The sequence below is a fragment of the Pelmatolapia mariae genome, linkage group LG10_11 (assembly GCF_036321145.2).
Source record: "Pelmatolapia mariae isolate MD_Pm_ZW linkage group LG10_11, Pm_UMD_F_2, whole genome shotgun sequence".
Taxonomy (NCBI): Eukaryota; Metazoa; Chordata; class Actinopteri; order Cichliformes; family Cichlidae; genus Pelmatolapia; species Pelmatolapia mariae.
The window spans coordinates 39,283,431-39,304,296 of record NC_086236.1 but is presented as its reverse complement, the minus strand read 5'-3'; the positions used below and the strand labels follow the sequence as shown (position 1 = coordinate 39,304,296).

General features: G+C 40.6%; 1 protein-coding gene across 1 annotated transcript in view; it reads left to right on the top strand.

The window, feature by feature from the left end:
- Window positions 1-7,931: 7,931 nt before the first annotated feature.
- The window catches only part of cdk14 (cyclin dependent kinase 14), a 224,447-nt gene continuing 211,512 nt past the window's right edge, over window positions 7,932-20,866 (top strand). The window contains exon 1 of the mRNA XM_063486668.1: window positions 7,932-8,407. Coding sequence (XP_063342738.1) covers window positions 8,314-8,407 — 94 coding nt within the window. The 5' untranslated portion in view covers window positions 7,932-8,313. The remainder of the gene's footprint in view (window positions 8,408-20,866) is intronic.

The window sequence follows — 20,866 nt, the reverse complement described above, 5'->3', positions numbered from 1 at the left end:
TTTTGTTTGTTTTAAATGTATGAACTTCTGAGAGAGTGCATAAAGTGAGAGCATGATAAAGTGCTGAGTGTAGCCCTTTCATAGACCACAGCACAAGCTGACCTCTGTCATTTTCCGATGACCTTTTAATTGAAAACATCGGGAAGGAGAATGTTGCTCCGAGTCAGACACCCACTGATCTGCTTAATAATGTGAAACTAAAATGCCTCAAAGCTGGACTGACCATGTTAACAAATGTTGTTTTTCTCTCCGTCCACTTCTGTTCTCCCACTTCAGAGATGATCCACTTTAACCCTTTGATTATCAAGGCTGAAATAAAATGATTAATGATGAGCCTAAAAACTGCAAAATTGAGGACACTAAACCTCTCACTTTTATATCATTTTAATAAAGCAAATGCATTTATATTCACTTTTCAAAGCCCACATTAAAAATGGGTTGATTGTTCAAAATATTGTTGTATATTAGCAATTGTTGATTAACAGTCCTTGGTTCAGCTGTTTCAGCTCCCATTCTCTTCATGTTGACTATTCTGAGCTGTCCATCAGAAACAGGTTTGAACAGTGAACAAACTCTTGGCTCTGACTTAGCTACAGAGCCAAGAGTAGAAAAAACTGACCTCGTTATTTGAAACTTTTAGCCCTGGTCCTGAAGATTACCCACAATAAATACATGACAGAAAATAAGGAAAAGCTGAGTGTGCATGCATGAGTTCTGGATCGAGAACAGTCAACAGTTTGTAGAGAAACATTGTGGATTTAGATTTATCGTAATACCAGTGTAGTGAGGTGATGAGGAAGTTACATTCTCTGCTATGTTATTACTCATGCTGTAGTTTTCTAAAGTGGCTGAAGACTGGAAAGATTCTGCAGTCCTAAAGCACAAAGACGCCCAACCGATGTGATTTTGGACACGATACAGCGATGAATGAAACTCAGTTTAGCTGTGTGATCAATCTGTTAGCTTTCAGAATTGAATCAAATATGACTCCATAATTTAGGGCGGAAACAAATGTAAAAGATGATGTTACGCCTGCTCTTTGAATGTTTGAAGGGTTCTGTTCAATAACACAACATTAAGATTGAAGTGGTGGGTTGAACCTGGAGCTGTGACTCAAATGTATAAATATTAGTCTCGGCGCCTGTCACATGGTTTAGTATGCAGCTACGTACTCTCACAGCAGTGTCCTTCTCAATGCATTATTGCTACTATACCTATATAATGTTAAATAATATGAAATTTGGGGGTTTAAACCTAATGAACCAATCGTTTCAGCTGTAGCGGGGGAGCTAACATGTCAGAGCCGTGCTCGGGAATGACCATCAGACTCCTCAGTAAAGGGACACATGAGGAAAAAGGAATTTCCTCATCTACTTACAAATATCTGGCAGTGTGGACTCACTCTGGGTCTGCATGCAAGAGAACTCAAGAATACAGAGGGAGACGAGTGGGAGGTCAGTAAACGAAGGATTAGGCAGGAACAAAGTGGTATGTCCGTAGGTCTGGAAAAGGGACAGAGTTACAGTTTATTGTGATTTCAAAGCATGAAGACATCATTTGTGTTTCTTCATATAAGTGTTTCAGTGTCCCCTTCCTTCTAACTGCATGACCTCCTGAAATTATGTGACTGAGCAGATAAGATGTTGTTCTCATCGATTTCCCAGGTATTTACAAACGGCCTCTGGAAGATAGTTACTGTACCAGAGCAATCTCCTCTCCTCACATTACCTGTCAGCATTCAGGTTCAATTCCCTCACTGCCATGTGGTGCCGCCAGTGTACGCGGTTACCTCAGTCAAGCAGGCTTGGTTCCCTTTTTAGAAGCCTTTTGTTAGCTTTTTATTATGACACTAATAACATATAAATAATTGCAGCTATCTAGCTATGAATAAATATATATCATGGTCAATCTGCAGTCAATGTATTAAGAGTTTATTATCTATAATAGCTACTATCTATACTATATATATGTTTTTCCAAATAAAGCCTAATATTCTGGCAATTCCAAAGAACTGAATTAAATGAAAGGTTGGATATGCTGAGTATGGATATACTCATCTCAGCTTATCACTGGCATATGGTCAGGACCTGCTGGGATAATATTTTAAAGCACTATACCAGTCATTTTTCAACATGAATGATAGCGTGATCAACCTCAATTAAAGTCCTTTACTATGTGGAATAGACGCCATGAGATCGCATCCAGATGTTCTCTGTTGGTGCCAAAACTGTTGTGGGATTTGAAATCGATGAGAAGTTTTTTCTTCTAATTTGTGATTAATGCAAAATACATACATTAAAGACATACACCAATCAGGCATAACATTTTAACACAAGCGTGTTAAATAATAATGGTAAATGGACTGATTCTTATACAGCACTTTTCTACTCTCCCACACAAGCACTGTTATCTATGTTTTCTAACTCTATCATTCATACTCCGATGGATGCATCAGAGAGCAAGTCAGGCTTTGCAAACTGGGCAGCCAGGGATCGACCACCAACCTTCCGATCAGCAGCTGACCTGCTCTACCTCCTGAGCTACAGCCACCCTAATAGGGGGTAGGCAAAAAATGTGATGTATTAGAAGCAGGAACAATGGGCAAGCTAAACGACTGGGTCAGACCATCTCCAAAACTGCAGCTTTTGTGGGACGGTCCCATTGTACAGTGATCAGTCTTTATCAAAAGCGGTCCAAGGAAGGAACAGTGATGAACAAGTGACAGAGTCACGAGCAGCTTGTTGACACAGGTAGGTACTGAAGGCTGCCCTGTGTGGTCTGATCCAACCAATCCAACCAGTAAGCTACTGTTGCTCAAACCACCAAAAAAAGTCAATGCTGGTTCTGATAGAAAGGTGTCAGAATACACAGCGTTACACAGTTTGTTGCTACATAGCCAGAGAGCAGTCAGGGTGCCCATGGTAACCCATGTCCATCGCCTAAAGCACCAACGAAGGAGACGTGAGTGTTAGGACTGAACTATGGAGCAATGGAAGAAGGTGATCTGATGAATCACGTTTTCTTTGACATCGCATGAATAGCTGGGTTGTGTCGCTTACCTCAGGAACACCTAGCACAAGAACGCACTTTGAGAAGAAAGCAAGCTGGCAGAGGCAATGTGATGCTTTGGGCAAACTTTGGGAGTGGCACGAGCATCTACCTAAGCATTGTTGCCATGTAGACGTTTTCATGGAAATGGTATTCCCTGATGGCCGTGGCCTCTTTCAGCAGAAAAATGTACCCTGCCACAAAGCAAAAATAGTTCATGAATTGTTTGAGAAGCACAACAACAACAAGCTTGAGGTCTTGGCTTGGGCTCCAAATTCCCCAGATCCCATCTCCAGCATCTGTGGGATGTGCTGGACAAGCAAGTCTGATCCACGGAGGCCCCCACCTCACAACCAAAGATCTTGGTGCAGATACCACAGCTCACCTTCAGGGGTCCAGTGGAATCCATGTCTTGATTACGCTGTTTGTTTGTTTTTTGCTCCAGTTTTGGTGTGTTGGATGACTTTGCCCTTATTAGTAGGTAGCTGTTTATGTGAGACGTACATTTTGACATAGTCCATGGATGCAGCTTGCTAACCAAGAGTACTAATGTTAGCTAACAGGTTAGCACTTATTTAGCACTCTGTGAGTTAGTTCCACAATGTAAATTCCAGTTGCTTTCCTGACTTACGAAAATTAGTTCACTTTTTCTGAAAATGAAGAATATATGTTTTTACTAACATTTATTAAATCAATATTAATCAATTGTTATTAAATCACAATTAAGCTAACATGACTAAACAAGAGCGACAGTACTTGCTATGGAAGAACCCATCTCTCCACATCCTCCCCACCACGATCCAGAGTCTGCTAAGGTGTTTTATGAAGGAGGTGTCGTAACTGATGGCCTCCAGAACCTACAGCAAGTGCTGTGGCTCCTGTTTAGGCTGTTAATGCCTCACACCTGAGATGTGAAAATACAAAAAACCACTTCCACATTCATTCTGATGCTTGGTTTGGGAAAGAAACCAACTAAATAATGTTTTGTGACATTTTGTATGTAAATCATGTAAACTTGTAAGGACTAAACCTGTCTTGTAAAATGCATTTTCAAAAACTGTGTCAGTTGTTCCAGAAAATTAGGAAAATAAAATATGCTTATGACTGTACTTGTACCTGTACTTTTGGCTGTGTTTTAGGAGAATGGAACCTGTTTTTCCTCTATCGATTTCTGAAGCACTTGAATAAAACAACACTTACTTTCTTTCAGAAGGCAATTCATTTGCATGGTTTTAACAAGTAAATGAGACTCTTTCCTTCTACGTCAACATTAGTGTGTAAAAAATCATTTTTAGTAGTTTTTATTTTGTTACTTAAACTAACTGGTGAAGTGAAATATCCTAAAAATATCCATTGTTACGTCAACATACATTTCCTATTCCAGTTTTTAAGTCAACCAGTTTGCATGTTTTTTCTTAATAAGGTTAACTAAAGGTTAACTAGAATTTACACTGCCGAATGGTCAGTTCTGGGTTACTGTAGTCATGCTTTTTAGACTCAAGCACTTAACATATAAAAACACAAGCAAAATAAACCTTGCTTCTTTATATAGTGTATTTACTGCATGAAAAACTTTTGAAAAGTTGCATTGAAATAAAGTTGTTTATCGGTTCTTGTCAGAGTTTCCTTCATATAGGTGCCCCATGTTTCACTACAGAGTAACTATTAGCATTAGTAAGATGTCTCCCGTTGTCAGACAAAAACAGTGTCTACATTTCATTACTTGAGAGCTTTCTTAGGTTTTTAAACTTTCATAACCTTTGATTGAAGCTAGCAGGTAACATTTTTGAGTCCAGTAATATGATAATAACAGATTGTGTGTTCATGTTCCTTGTTAGTTGACTTACACGTACGTTTGGGCTTTGAACACCTAAATTACCTCATATCATGTGAATTCCAAAAAGGCTACTGACTGTGCTGGCTAGACTAGTTAGCATTAAGGAAAAAAAAGTTTATACAGATTTTTTTTTCTCTACGTTATGATTTAAAATGTGACTCTACATTTATTTAAGTGATGTCAGAAAAAGCGATTCATGAGATGTTGGACCAGATAAATCTCTGCCTTACAAACAGGCCTCGGGTCACTCTGACCCCCATTTGTAATTCAACACTCACACCAAGAAGTTACTGCAGTTATTATTCGGCTAACAGTAGTTTAGGGCTTCTGCAGTAATCATGGTAACTAGCATGACTGAAGAAGAAGCCCTCAGGTGTCTTTGAAACTAAAAAGCTTGTGCGGCTAGTTTTAAAGCATTAGCTTAATAAAAATTGCAAAACAAATGGAAATGTATTGAGGAAGGTGTGTGCTTGCTTTTGGTTGTCCTAGCGTGTGGTAAGTTTACTGATGCATTTCCACACCCAGAAAAAATATCGCTCGTGTTTGGACCAGACTGTACCGAAGGACCAGATTCCACAGAGATTTGTACGTTAGCTTAGCTATGGGTTGCTAACCAGCTTGTCTCAGCTAGCGATAGTACACTGATTGCTGATCGGTATTAAGCACCTCCTTATGAATTTCAGTTTTTAAAGTGTTGTTTTCATAAAGAATAACCCGTTCCAGACACCTAAACTTGAATCCTGTGTCACATCTTTTTTAAATACAGGACTAATTATAAAAGAGTAGTGTGACCATTAGCTTGTCACTCACTGATTAAAGAAGTCTCATTGTAAAACATCAAGCTGAGCTATCACCATGTTGATGGAACTGGACTTGACTAGCAAGACATAAATCTGACTTCACTGCACGTTTGTTAGTGAGCAACTTGTTATTAATGTGAAGCAAACCCGCTTTGACTTAAATGGAGACCATGAGTTACAAAATCAACACTATATTATGCTAACTTAAAAACAGCAACTGAGACCATAAAGTCATCAAGAAAGTGTTGCTGACATCACACATCAAGTGAGAAGTAGGAATAACCCTCTGCTGGTAATTAGAAAGCAATGCAGGTTTATGGATCTTCCACTCAGGCTTTCAGACCCAGGAACTATGCCCAGCTGTTACATGTTGTGTATGGATCAATGTGAGCTGATAAATGAATTCAATAAATTCACTTCACATGACAGGGTAGAGGTTCAGCAGCTGTTTATGACCTGTCTTAAAACTACCAGGGCTGAACAAGGTGTTATTATCAAATATAACTATTATTTGTAAAAAATATACCATAAAAAACCTTAATGTGTTACATTTAATAATTCAGTATTGCTACAAGTGAATATAGCTGCTAATGAGCCATAATGGGATGATGATTCCACTGCAAATACTCAGAAAGGCACAAACGCTGGACATTGTTATGTACAGGTCTGTGGGGACTGACCTGCCTTTGTGGAGTCAGAGGCCAACAGAGGAACTGGAGTTTTGTCACTTCTGCTATGGTTTCACTTTTGACTTCAGGGGTTGCCACTTGGTTTCCAAATTACACATCAAAAATTATGGATTACAAATTACAGTTACAAATTGCCTATAAACAGATGGTGGTATGTGATTGGTTTGATAAGTGTGACAACATTTAAAATTTTTGCATAAGGAATGCAATTTAGTGTTTCCTGTCCCAGAAAAGAATCTCATTGATACATATCTGCGCTCTGACATCATCAGAGATGAACTCTGGACTGTCAGAGTAGCACTTCTGCTTTCACAGTGCACTGGTTTCTAGTTGTTTTCAGTGCCTGTAGAAAGTGTCCTAAATAACAGTACTCCCATTCTGTACCCTGTTCCTTAAAATCATTTCTACTGAAAGCTAAGATGTGAATTCTCTGGTCTTAACTCACTTCTAATCCGACATGTTCTGCTTTTGTAGGGCAGCAGAGAGGTGTGCACGCTGCCAACAAACACACAACAATCAAGCACCAGTTTAAACTAATGAAGCCATACATTTGTTTCCATTATTGCTGTGCCCCAGTTAAAGTAATGAGACCGCAGTATGAAAACACTCAAGCCTGGTGCATTCCTGAGATGATTGCAGATCCAAACACTGCCATGTGTTATGGCACACCTAAAGACCATTGACCCGCTCACATGGTTGCTGTGAGTCTCTGCAGTACAGACATGATCAGGTCTGAGCAGCACATGAAGACACATGACAGTGTGGAGCTCACTGCTGCAGGATTTAGATTACTGATGCAGGACCTGAATAGCTCTGGTATCTTTAATCCCACAGCCCGCTTTACTCTCAACCATGCTCTGTTGCGAGTTTCATTGTGGCTGAAGTGGACTGCTGACTATTATAAAGTGCTCAGTTTCTAGGGCATGGGTTGGTGTGGCAGAGGAGGATGCTGGGATAGCGTGAGATGGAGGCAGATGATCCGCAGTGGCGACCCCTAAAGGGAGAAGACGACAGAAGAAGCAGCAGCTCAGTCCTTGTAAAACAAAAGCTTGCAGAGAGGACATGGTTTCGTGGTATAATGATGACAGCATAGGTGACGCAGCTATAGATTTTTTATTATGATGTTATACAGGAATGATGCACGAAGTGCAAAAGAACACACGTGTACCAAACTCGGTGATTTGTGTGCACTGATTTTCTCAGTTAGACAAACTCGGTCTTCATCATCTGCGGCTGTGATATTCCAGGCTGAGGTGTAGAAGAAGCCCGATGAAGCCGATGCTTTGCGGGGCGGGCACCTCGACCCGCGCTCAGAGCCTGGGTCTTGTAGAGGGCAGCAGTCTCAAGCTGGAGCGCGGAGAGCAGCCCGGTACTCTACAAATATTCCTCCTCCTGCAACACACTGGAGGGCGGGGCTGGATGCTTGACAGCCACTCTCTGAGACCAATGAAAAGCCGGTGTTCCCCGGGAACCTTCCAATCTCCGCATCCCGGGCGGGGTCTGAAGGGTCGAAACCGGAGAGAGAATCCCAAAAAAATGACATGTAGACTGTGGCGGAGCTGGGAGCGAGCGGGACGCGGAGGGAAGAAAAAGAAGTGAGAAGAGGAGCTCCGTTTGCTCACTGTGCCAGTGCGCAGACAATTACGCACGCTTGCCACTTTGGATGCTCCAGCGCGGACTTTTTGTGCCTCTTGTGGAAATGGAGCCGCATTCTTGAGTCAGTCTCAAGAAGGCATTTGTTCTCACTAGTTGATGAGAGCAGTGAGAGCCGCTCAGGCTCCGTTTCCTGTGTTTGCCAGCGCGTTGCAGCTGGGCTGAAGAAGCCCCGCAGGGCTGCCTGAGCACCGGTCCTCCTCCTCCTCCTCCTCCTCCTTCTCCGCTTGAAGCCCCACAGCCAGCCCGCTGCCAAAGTCGGTGGGAGAGAGAGAAAAAGATAATAATGTGCGACCTGATGCCAGCCTCTCAGCCCCCGGAGAAAATGGGCAAAATGAAAAAGTTGAGGAGAACTTTGTCAGAGAGTTTCCGGAGTATCGGTGAGTACCGTTTCCCTTTTTCGAGCCTGTTGTTCAAAAAAACCCAGAAAACAGATGTGAAATGTCTCCTGCAGCAGCTCAGACCGCCGCTTCCCACTGAGATGATGTCTGCTCACAGTTTGCGGCCGTGGAAAACCCACATCAGTGGGTTTGTTCGGGTGTTTAAGCACTACGCACCTCGTTTTGAAGGAAAACTGCAGATTTGTCAAGTTTCTAAACTGTTGTGAGGATTTTCCAGCAGACTGTCCGCTGCTGACCACCGGGGCTCACACTTTTCCACTAACGGTCACTAAGTGTTGGTACACAGCGTCATCTTCGTGAATTCAATCATATTCATAGGAAGATGACTGACGTTTGTTTTTATCGCTACATTTTGTGTCTGTGCTCAGCTCGTCTTTTATAGAAACAACAATGGACGCGATCAGTTCTCCGCTTTTCACATCACCTCTTGTTTTGAAGACACATGTCTGTTTCAGCATCTCCATTGTGAGGCGTGTATCACGGTCTCTGGGCTCCTGGGCAGAAAACATCTGTACAGATGTCGGCCTGGACATTCTCCTCTGAAGTTTGGAGAATGTGCGTGACACACTGATTTATGACTTAAATGATTCATGGAAGTGATGACAGATTCATGACAAAGAAAGTAGTTCATATTTCGGTAAATGTCCCAAAGCGGAATTTGTTGCAGTTTTCATATCAGTAACCAAAGCATTAATATCACTGGTGTCGGTTCGGTTTATGTTTTGGACTTTGATAAAAACTATAAGAGATGAACTTTTCTCTCCTTACCTGTTCTAACATGTGTTCATATGATGCAGTAAATATGAGAAACGAGGGCCTGGCTGATCATCATCTTCATGGTAATTAAGGTGTATTGTGTTTATCTGCAGGAACACAAGCGCTCTCATTGTTGAACAGTCTGCTGATCATGACAATGCTTTTGTTTCCAAAGTGTCACAAATGAAATCTTTGACCCCAGCAGCATTTTCAGATATTCCCATCAGGAAGCAGGATTATTTTCCTCATATTGTTTCTGCATGCACTAACGCACACATTTCTGCAGTCACTTTTCACCTTAAAACAGAACATCAGCAGTTTTTATGATGAGTTCACATTCAGCTCTTAGATTCAATTGAGTCATTGTCTTATGGAGACAGTGTACATGTGCATGCACGACTTTGTTTCGCACATTGTAATTTATCTGTGATTGACTGACAGTGTCAGCAATATTGTTCCTAAGGGATTCATAATTAAATATATGAACTAGAGGAAAGTAAAGCGATCTTAGTTTGTCACAGAATTTGGGGCCTGCATATATTTATCATATATTTTGGCCCAAATGTTCATTTCGACTGGACTGCAGGTCAGTGTGGCACCCAGAGCCATGCTCTAGGACAATGAGTAATGTGGTTGGGCATCATCTTCCTCAAACAAGCAAACTTCACCTGGAAGATATAAAAACTGCATATTTTGTCATTAACTCTGTGACACCTAAATGATGTTGTTATGGTTGCCGTGTTGGTCGTGTTGAACGAAAGCATCGACATGATCTACAACTGAGGATGTGCGTACTCGCTGCAGTTAAGTAAGGCGAACCTCTGCATTAGTGCTGGTACAGTAGAAGAAACTTAAACCAGAAATGAGGTCTTTGATGTCATCTTAATGATTTATTGATCAAAAACAGACAAAAATCCATATAAATCAGAAACCATGATTCTTATAAGTTTGGTGTGTATTGTGAACATAAAGAAAGTTTTCTAACCTCTACCAAGCTCATAATAGTGCTGCATAGAACTATTTAAAATATGTTTCTTTTGGCCATTGTTGGTACTGACATCAGGGATATATAAGGATTTTAATAATGACTATATATTTTATGACTTTGTAATGTACATTACAGTAACAGGTTATAACAGTTTAAATACATGTGTAACGTTCTAGAATAAAATAAAATAATTTTGGAAAAAACTTCTTTTTTACATAATATTCATGACTAAACATTTAAATGAACATGCTTTACAATAAAATTAATGCTACACATGCATCCATAAATAAATAATACATTAAAAAATAATGTCGAGTACAGTAAAATGTTTGAACAAAAGCCTGCACGTTGCACACGTTTTTTGCTGTACGTTTAAAAAGACCACAAAACACCAAAATGAATATACAGAAAATACAACACTGTTGCTTTAAAGTAAACACTGAGCAGAGAGTGAGCTGTCCAGGCCGAGGTTTCTCTCTGACTGCTTCTCGTTTTCAAACAGTTGCGACGTCTCTAAGTTGGGAATATCTGAGCTCCTGCAGAAATATCACTAAAATGGTCGTAAAGCTGGGGTGAGTGTACACTCGCGTCTTTAGCCCATGCCAGCCACATCACCCACACAAGGTTACAAAATCCCAGAGGTGCACGAGCAGGCAACACAACACTAAAGCACATCTGCTGCTGGTGGATGTGACGTCACTTTGGAGGATTGCAACCATTAGCAAGAGGACTGTTAAATGGTATAAATGGGCGTTAAGACGTCATTGGTGACAAACCCGACCTCTAAAAAAACATAAATAGTATTTTGTGTGACAGAATTAAGTTTTGTCCCTTGATTGCTGAGATTTGGGAGAACAATTAAAAAAAGAATTCACCACATGAACCATCACCCATATTAAGATGGATGACACTGTATCCATAATTTCTAAAAGCTGATGGTCCTGTTTTTGGAGCGTGTTTTGTTCTTGTTTCCATATTTAGTGTTGACTTGAAGAAAATTGTGTTGTAAATACTCATTTTGGTAACAGTTAAGTGATGCATAGGCGACAGCAGCTGAACGTGACATACAACAAACAAACACAAACGGAGAATGTAAGCTCGCATAGCAGCGGGAGGATGATGAATAGGAAAATCATGAATTTGGATTCACGATCAATCTCTTTTAAAAACATGTAGATGCTAATAATGGCTCGTGGAAGGTCTCGTTGAGGTTGCCCACCTGCGAGGACGTGATAAGGTGGATTTTTTTAAGTGCAGTGCTTCTTTAGGGCCTGAACGTGAAAGCCATTCAAGCTGCTCTCAGCTTTGTCTTTAGATCCTCTGAATCTTTTTAATGACATTATGTACCATAGATGATGAAATCCATAAACTGTTTTACTTCAGTATAATTGTTGGACTGTTTGCTCATGCAGGTTTTCAGTGTAGTGAATCCCTCTGGATCTTTACGTCTGGGATCAACTTACTAATAACTCTGCTGTTTGAATTACACCTGTACTTTTTTAAGCATTTTCAAATGATTTCATCGTTTTGATTTATATGTTACACACCGTCCCGACTTTCAGAAACGGGGTTGTTGACTTGCTGATTAACACAAAAATCTTTTCAGCTCTACATGTAACTTGGATTATATCAGTTGATGTCTGATTCATAGTAAATGTATAAAAACTACAAACTGAATTCTTCTCACTGGATATTAATTTTATCCTCTGTTTTTGTTTTGTTTTTTAAACAAAGTGTTCGTCTCCAAAGACACACAGTTAGTCAGGTTAGGTTAATTGGTAACTCTAAAGAACCCACGGGTGTCACTATGAGTGGTCTGTTTATGTGTTAGCCCTGCGTCAGACTGGTGACCTGTCCAAGGTGCACCCTGCCTCCCGCTGGGATTGGCTTCAGCCCCCTGACAAGAATAAGCGGAAGAGAGTGGATGGATAGTTTGTTTCAAATATTTAGCGATACACAATATATAGTAAGTAAGGCTATTGCTTTTCTGTTATAATTTTGTTAATAATTATTTCCATTAATGCCATGAAATTACCAGTGAAATTGTTTATCGGCCACACGACAAGAACTGACGACGTGCTTGAAGTGACGCTTATGGTTTCATGTGACTTATCGTCCCGCACTCACATCACTGGCTGTAAAAGGTGCACCCATCAGATCTCATGTCATATCTCTGTTTTACACACACACACACACACACACACACACACACACACACACACACACACACACACACACACACACACACACACACACACACACCACCTGTGTGGCCTTTGAAGCAGTGTGTTGTAGACAAAGAACAGTTGGATGCAGTCTGTAAGAAAATGAGAGCTTGAGTTTGGGTCAGTGTTGCAGGAGGAAGCGAGATTGGCATTGACTTTTCTGCTTTGCTGATGCTCGTCTCCTATTGGCTGTCTCTCCTCTCATCTAAATCAACACATCTAAGCATTGATCGGCCCCTCGCCTTGCTCCACGGAAGCCTTAACAAAGCAAATTCAAGAGAGCGCTGTATTCTTTATATCCTTGTAGGCATGTTGATCCAGCAGCTCCCCGTGGACAGCACCGTGTTGTATGCGAAATGATAGCACCGTGCAGCGTAATGCCTTGTTAGTATTTTCACTTGAACAGACACAAACCAGGTTGATGGGCTGACGCAGAGTTTGTCAGCCTTTTCTGAACAGTGACCTCAGGTTTGAAGAGACCAGTCACGTAGTGAAATGTCAGGATGGAGTGCTGTGTTTGCAAGATCATGAAGACAGACTGGAGATGACTACAAACAAGAACCACTGCCTTGGACTTTGCCTGACCTCCAGTGCAGATGTTGTTCTTTTTTACCATTTCATGAAACATGATTCTCATTCCTGCAGCATAATGTCAGCTCGTGCCACCAGGCAGCAGCTCTTGCTGAATGCTGATGCAGATGCTGGTGTCCAGTGGCAAATGTTGGCACTGGCATTAGAGCAGACAGAAGATTAGAAAAGCTTTAGATAAATGAGGAGTTCCTTTGGCTCAGCAAAGCCTTCAGTGACCTTCAAATTTTTAATTTTGCCTTCCTGCAGTTTTGGCAGTTTAAATTTGTCAGTGAACTGATGACCTTGGAACTACAGGGGGTACCAATTCATTGAAGGGAATTAAGAGAGGTTTCTCCTCCCTCATTACTCCTAAAGAGGTGCCCTTGAGCAAGGCAATTAACCCCCAACAGCTGTTCAGTGGCCAGCTGATCGGAGTGTGGCTGCAGCGTCAAGCTGTTAATGTGTGATTAAGAGTATGGCCACTGTAACTCTCCTCAGGCAGACACGAGTGCTGGGAAAAGCTACAGTCTTCACATTCATTTCGATCAGATTGGCACTGTGGGGAACATGGATGGCACCGATTCTGAGATTCATCACAGATGAATCACAGTGAAGCACACGATGTGTTCAAGCCAAACACTCCCTTCGCCTACTTCCTGCCCAGGCCGCCATAGCGAGCTAAGAACTCAGTCAGTCTGTGGGAAATGGTTGTGTACACTATACACTGTTATTACTATAAAGAAAAACTTTAAATAATATTATTTGTCATCATATCTGTGGCAAATTATAATGCATGTATGAGTTGACATGGTATTCTAGAACTGCAGGGAGAGAAGAGGACCCATGCAGGGAGCAGAGAGGTTTGATGTGTGGTGGGTAATGGAGGCTGGGTAGGCAGAGATGGAGATGAAGCTGTGTACAGGTAGATTTAAGATCTGTCCAACCTCAGTCCGTCTAACCTTTGATCATAGAAACAAACAAGAACCATCATGGGCGTTCATGTGGGTGCGCATCATGCTGGGTCATTTACCATTTTAGTAACCATTACTAAATGCATGCAGCATAGCTAAGTTACAGGTAGCTGACTAACTGTATGTAACATTAGGGTGCAAATGACTGGAAATTGCGAAGTGATCCATGAGGTCAAGCTATTGATTTTAGCTTTCAGGAAGTCATGTAGCGACTATGAACATGCTTGTTGGTGCCAGATGCCAGTCTGGTCTGAGTATTTTAGAAACTGCTGAAATGTTGCTCTCCCCAATGTACACATGTCCATTTTTAGTATTGGTATTATTAGTATATAATTATTAGTCTTTGAATTATAACCTGCTGAATGAATAAGAGAACAGATTCTCTTATTCATTCAGCAGGTTTCTAATTTAGAGCAGATTCAGAAAACTTTGTTACTTAGATTTTTCATTTCCCCCAGTGCTTAATTAATCTGTAGCAATAAATCTAATTTTTGCTTTTTCAGCCTCAAAATCTTCAGTGTTGGAGGAAACAGTGAAACAGTAAATGTAGTAACTCCATTGTGACTGTGTGTTTATGTGCTCTGCCGACCTTCCTAGGATAAATATAGATTAAATATATGTGAATGTCAGATGATAAAAACACCTTAAGATTTCAGTGTTTTATTCTGCAGATAAAATTTCGAGTGCGGCCAAGCTGGAGGGATTTGTCCTTCAGCACATACCTGGTTTTGAAACGGGATTAAATCTCTTTCATGACTTTATTTCCTGTATGAAAGACTGGTTTAGCTTCTTAATGGTTCTCTCAAATGTGATCAAAAGGCAAAATATATAAGTGAGGAGCAGCTGCAGACACAGTAATTGTAACAGGATTGCATGCTCTTTCCTTCAAACTCTAGACTGAACCTTTTTTCCATACTCTGCAGATAAATATTGATTCGTTTGCATATTTGTCACACTTACATGTTTGTGTTACATGTTACAATGTTGTTTTTAAATGTTTCCACTCATCCATTTTCTGCTGCTTATCCAGGACCAGGTCGTGGCCAGACTTCCCTCTCCCCAGAAATTTCCTCCAACGCGTTTGAATTTTTCTACGTAGTCAGGCATGCGGAGTGTAGTATTGTGTAGTCGTCTATATATGGAGAAATTGACGCTGAGCAGAATTATGTACTTATATTAAGTCCAGCCATATTCCTCCAGAAATAGTGACGTAGTTGCTGCAGTTTGGTGATTTAACTGAAAAATGACGCAGATGCTCAGCAACCTAGCTTTTATGTAAGAAATGTACAACCAGTTGGCAACTAGTTGAGTTGAGCACCATAAGACACACAGAGCAGTTGTGCTCACTGGGACAAACTTACTCAGATTGATTGCAAGGTGTCCCTGTGTACATTTGGTAATTGGACAGCAGTTGTTTGCTAACCTTTGGCAATCTGTCTGAGACTGAATGCAGACTGAATGGAGACAGGTTTCCTACCACTAGTCGACTTTGCGATCAAAAGTGGCTGTATAGAACTTGAGGGTGTTGGACATTCACCTTTTCGATGACCAGCTGGTTGCTTCAACTACGTGCAATTGGTCGCTGAATGCAAAGAAGAAGAAAAAAAGAAATCACTGGGCAGCCACCGATTTTATTTATTTATTTATGTCCCTCTGGTTTTAAGGAGGTTGGTAAAATGGTAAATGCACTGGTTTTCATACAGCATTTTTCTCTACCTGACCACTTAAAGGTTTTTATACAACATGCCTAACATGCACTTTTTTCTTTGCTGAAGTGGCATCTGTCCAACATGTCACCATCAGATGGATGCATCACAGAGTCACTTGGATTTGATATCTTGTCCAAGGATATTTGGCATCCAGAGATTAAACCACCGACCTTCTGATTAACAGAGAACCTGCTCTACCTCCTAAGCTAAGCCACTCAAAAAACACCTGGTATTCCCAGGTGGTCTCGCATCCAGACGAGATCGGCTGTCCTCAGGGTGGTATGGCCGCACGCTTGTTTCATTTTTTAGTGGGACTGAGCAGTTACAGAGGATGGTTTCAATAGCCCATATTCTGTAACTGCTGTGAAACCCATTTTCCCAGAATGATGAAATATTCTTTTAATTTTAACAGATTTTAGTAAACTACAGTCAACAGTATATTATGCCAAAAATAATTACTTTAAAGAGTTAAACTACATGTACATTTTCAATGTAATGTAAATAAAATTTACTTAATTGGTATAAATTCAGTATATAACAACCATATTTTCCTTAATGATTAAAAAATAATTATATATATTGTTTTTTATTTATTCCTTCATGTTTATGAGGGGAAGAATCTTTTTGTTAGTTTATGGGGACTTAAAATATTAGTAATCAGTTTTTGATGTCATTACTGTATTTTGAAAATCGTTGCTAATTAACAGCTAATTAGTCAGTTATTAACCTTAAGATGTTATAAACTGGAGTCCATCGGTGCTCCTGCTGCTGCTTGAGCACATTGAATTTGCTTGTAATGAATTGTTCTATATAAATAAAATTGGCCGTTGCTTATTGATCTAAGCTAGCATAACCTTAGGCAGTTACAGCACAAAGCTATCAGTTGTACCATTAGCATTTATTGCTTTGATAAACATGTAACGTATTTTTGTTGTTGGAGCAGTTATAGCTTCTCTGTGATGAGCAATATATATCAGTACTTTAAAGATTAAAAAATGTTAGCTAAATTAGTTCTGTCTGATTGGGTATCTCAGCACCAGGATGTCGTTTGGTAATATTAGGAACATGAGAGGACACCTGTGCTACTCACCACGGCCACTTTGGCATTTTGCTATTTCAGTTAGAGTATTGTTGATCTCTTTTTTCATCTTCCTTCAACCGGGAAGTTCACTGACTTCAAAATTTGTTGTTCAAGAAAGTCATTACCTCTTCATTCAAAAATAAACCCCAAATAAAATCAATGTATTAGAAGAGTCTCACCTTTTTGTTCTTTTTCAATATGGGAAGAAAAAACTAAAACACATAAAAATCCAAATAAGAGTATTTTTAACTTTATTTGAATAAAACATAAAAAAAATATTTAAATAGAAATATTCACCAGTCGGTGAGAAATGCATTTGTTGTTTTATGGGTACTAAATGTTGCATGTCATCCACGGCTGAGGCTCCATTGTCTACCTGCAGACTAATCCATTGTATTGAGTGTGGATTTGCGGCTGTCTGGAGTGTGCAGCCTTTGGGGAATGTGTGTGTGTACTGATCCTCTGAGGAGAAGGAAGCAGCGGTTTCACGGCTCAGTGGCTGGGCTGACAATGCTTCCAAACTCACTCTGAGATAAATAAGTCATTTTACCTGGAAGCACCACCTCCTCCCAGATCACACTCTGCCTGTGCTGCCTTTGTCCGTAGACACAAACGTAATCATCATGAGGAAGTAATAACTAATAAAAACAATCATATATAAAGAATACTTCTGACAGGCTCCTTGTGCTGTGGGAGGAAAATTAAAGACAAATGTGAAAAATATTGTTGTCAAATGCAATAATGTCCTGAAATGAACACGAGGAGTTGATTGTCAGCGTGGGTTCAAATGTAGCATATAATTTAATCACTGGTTACACCCTTTCTGGTAATTTAGACATTAATAACACATTTAGATGTTCACAGTCTCTTCTTTATGCAGCTGCAACATCCTGCACCACAGTTTGGTGGTGTTAGCTCAGAAGGCAGAGCAGGTTATCGACTAATAAGAATCGATTCATTTACCATTCAAAAAACAAAGTGACACAGATTTTAATTTTAGAATTAAAGTGAAGGAGGAGGCAGGACATTTGTCAGGAAGTGGCTTTTCCAGACAAGCGATCCAGGACAGTTGCTCAGTTGCTCTTTATTATTAGTATTAAAAGTAAGAAAAAGGCTGCTTAGCTTAAGTAAAAAAACACCCAGGAAGTAGTCTGAATTAGTACAGTCTAACTGACTAGAGCACCTGTGGTTTGTGTTAGAATGGGTCAGACTGTTGGGTCGATCGCTTGCTTTTTTGTAGTCTCCATGAAATTAAGCTTCATGCTTACGAGCACGTGTGGTGAACAAACCACTCTGAATTCTCAGTTAGTCTAAAAAACTTAATAAGTTTCACTCATTTTACCAAACATTAAGTACAAGTATTGTCTATATATTTAGGAGCCTTTCAAAACCAATAATCACATCCTTCAAAAACAAAAACATATTTTATATGCAGATAAAATGCCCGCCACTTTATGCCATGCATAACATGTCAGTTTAGCTTGCGAGTGTGGCTAAAGATGCTATGCTAGCACTGGTTGCCTTCTTTCCTTGCAGCTTGAGGTCCACATACTGGTGTAGAATGTGTTGATACAGTCCGGTGGTTATAAGAGCCTGTTGAATCCATTACAGGCCATGTACATTTTACCTTACTTTCTTAATTGACTTGTTTTTGGTTTGGATGCAGTGTTGCCAACTTAGCGACTTTGTCGCTATATTTAGCGAGTTTTCAGACCCCCTTGGCGACTTTTTTTCTAAAACGCGACTAGCGACAAATCTGGCGACTTTTTCTGGCGTCATTAGAGACTTATTTATGACGGCTTTTTGACGTGAAAGCGCGTATCGCTCTTACTCTCAATAAGCAGCGGGTGCTGCGGTGGGCACCTCGCCCGTGCCAAAGCGCTCACAGGCGGAGGATAGTCCTCCCCCAGCTGCTATCAGGGCAGGGCTCCCGCAGTCAGTTCTTCTTTTACTGTTATGTTGTTTTGTGGACGACAAAGTTTAAAACTACTTATGAACACACACACACACACACAAAGTAACTTCACCAGAGTGCCTATTTCGGGTCAATTTTGCCGGTCCAAAGGAGCAGGGTTGGAATTGTGACATTAAAAAAACAAAAATTGCTAAAAGAAATTTAATTTGTAGTTCTAAATAAACTCTAAATGCATTTAAGACGTTTTTTACTGACTTTATGTCTCTTCCACGATGTTATTTCTCTCTCCAACAACATAGGTTACAATTACATTAGCATGACCACTTATGCAAATTAGGCGATGACGTCATTTAGCGACTTCTAGCGACTTTTAGGACAACCAATAGCGATTTTCCTTACTGAGGAGTTGGCAACACCGTTTGGATGAGCATGTATCTTTATTTAATTGTCTAGTCGGCACTAGTTTCTGTGCCACTCTGTAGTGTTTCTTCAAACAGTATAGGGCTTTGGAGTTGACGTCACGCCGCAGTGCATTGTGGGATCGCGGCGCCATGACAGAAGGCCACAAATCAAAACAAACACACTGTGCTGGAAGCAAGACTGTCAGAACCATGCTTAAAATCAGCGCAAAAGACAAAGGGCTGTATCGTGACCGATTGCGCCCAGACGCCAAGAGACGGTACTTGGAAAAAATAGCGTGCATCGGTAATGTGGACCCGTATGAAATAAGGCAGTGGAGCGGAAACCCAGACAGCCTACCGCCGTTGTCCTATCCCGATATTTTCGCGTACCTTGTCTGTGGAGTCAGCGCATACACGGCGAATCATTTTTGGAATTATAATTTCCTGGAGGCGCACATCTAATTCACAAACGGTTGGGTACAAGATTTGGCCGTTTTTAAGCCTCCACGTTGTGAGTACGTTGACCATATGACCAAGATACAGCCAGAGGTTGCACATAACATTGACTTCTCCTCAGCAGCTGCCCCCAAAATTGCTCTAGATGAACGATTCACGATTGATGCCAGCTGTGCGTTGCCATGTAAATAGTTTGCATTTCATGTGTACCTGCACATGTACTTGCTAAGTACATGTGAACAGATCTTGAATAAAAAAAATAAACATACTTTTCATTTCTGTTTTATTGAAACCACTTTGCTGCATAATGAAAGCCTGTAAGATAAAATTAGTGCATACACATAAGGTAAATGTACACCAGTATTTCAGGTGCGTGATTCATCTGAAAGTTATGTGCAGATTAGCGTACAATGAGCACAATTTTGTATGTTTTTGGGACGGGGGTTACCTCCGATGGGTGCTCTTTTTCGCTTTCGTTGCACTCGCCTTGCGTGCCGGTCCGAGTCTGACCGCTGCAATCCAAGCCTGACGTCTTCGTTTAGTAATATGGGATACATGAGATCCCTCCCGTTGCCTCCAGGAGGGGAAACGATGAAAAGAGAGCCCATTTTCCAGCTTCTTGCCTTCCCTATCGTGTGATCTAACGTTGCAACCGACAACACAGTATGTACGAACCATAGCTCACGCTTCCGTGTGCTTCGCTTGGCCTACTGTCATGGCGGGAGGGGGCGTGGCCCCCCTCCCGTGACATCACGCTCCAAAGCCCTATTGTGTTGAAACGTCCCACTTAACTGTAACTAGAAAAACAATTTTATTGTGTGTATATATATTGTGTGTATATCTTTCTTCTTAGAGCAATGCTGTATGTCCTGGCTTTGCAGTACCCGACCAATTTATTGGGGGATTGATCTCAGTTATGAGCACTTAAAAAAAATGTAAAAACGAAGATTTCAGTTTAAAATGTGAGGAAGTAGCAGAAGAAACGCCCTTCAACCCTGCACCAGGAACACAACAAACACCTGATCCTAATGGAGTCAGGCACAGTGCCAACAAGTAAATACATAACTAAGTGTAACAGATGTAGTGACGTTTGTTCATGTTTCATGTGTCTTAAAGAAAAAAGAAATACCAATATATCAGATTTTTAAAACACCAAATATCTGTATTGATCTTAAAATCCTGTATTGGTTGGGCTTAGTTGAACAGCAGTCTAACCCATGCCTGATTAACCTTAACAACAGGAAATAAAACTTTGGAAATTCTGATGACAAACTGGAGACGTTACCAGGCCAAGTTTACGCCACAGTCGCTGCTCAGGACTCTTTTCTGCATCTCTGCTGTTATACTTTTTATTTTGCTCATTCTT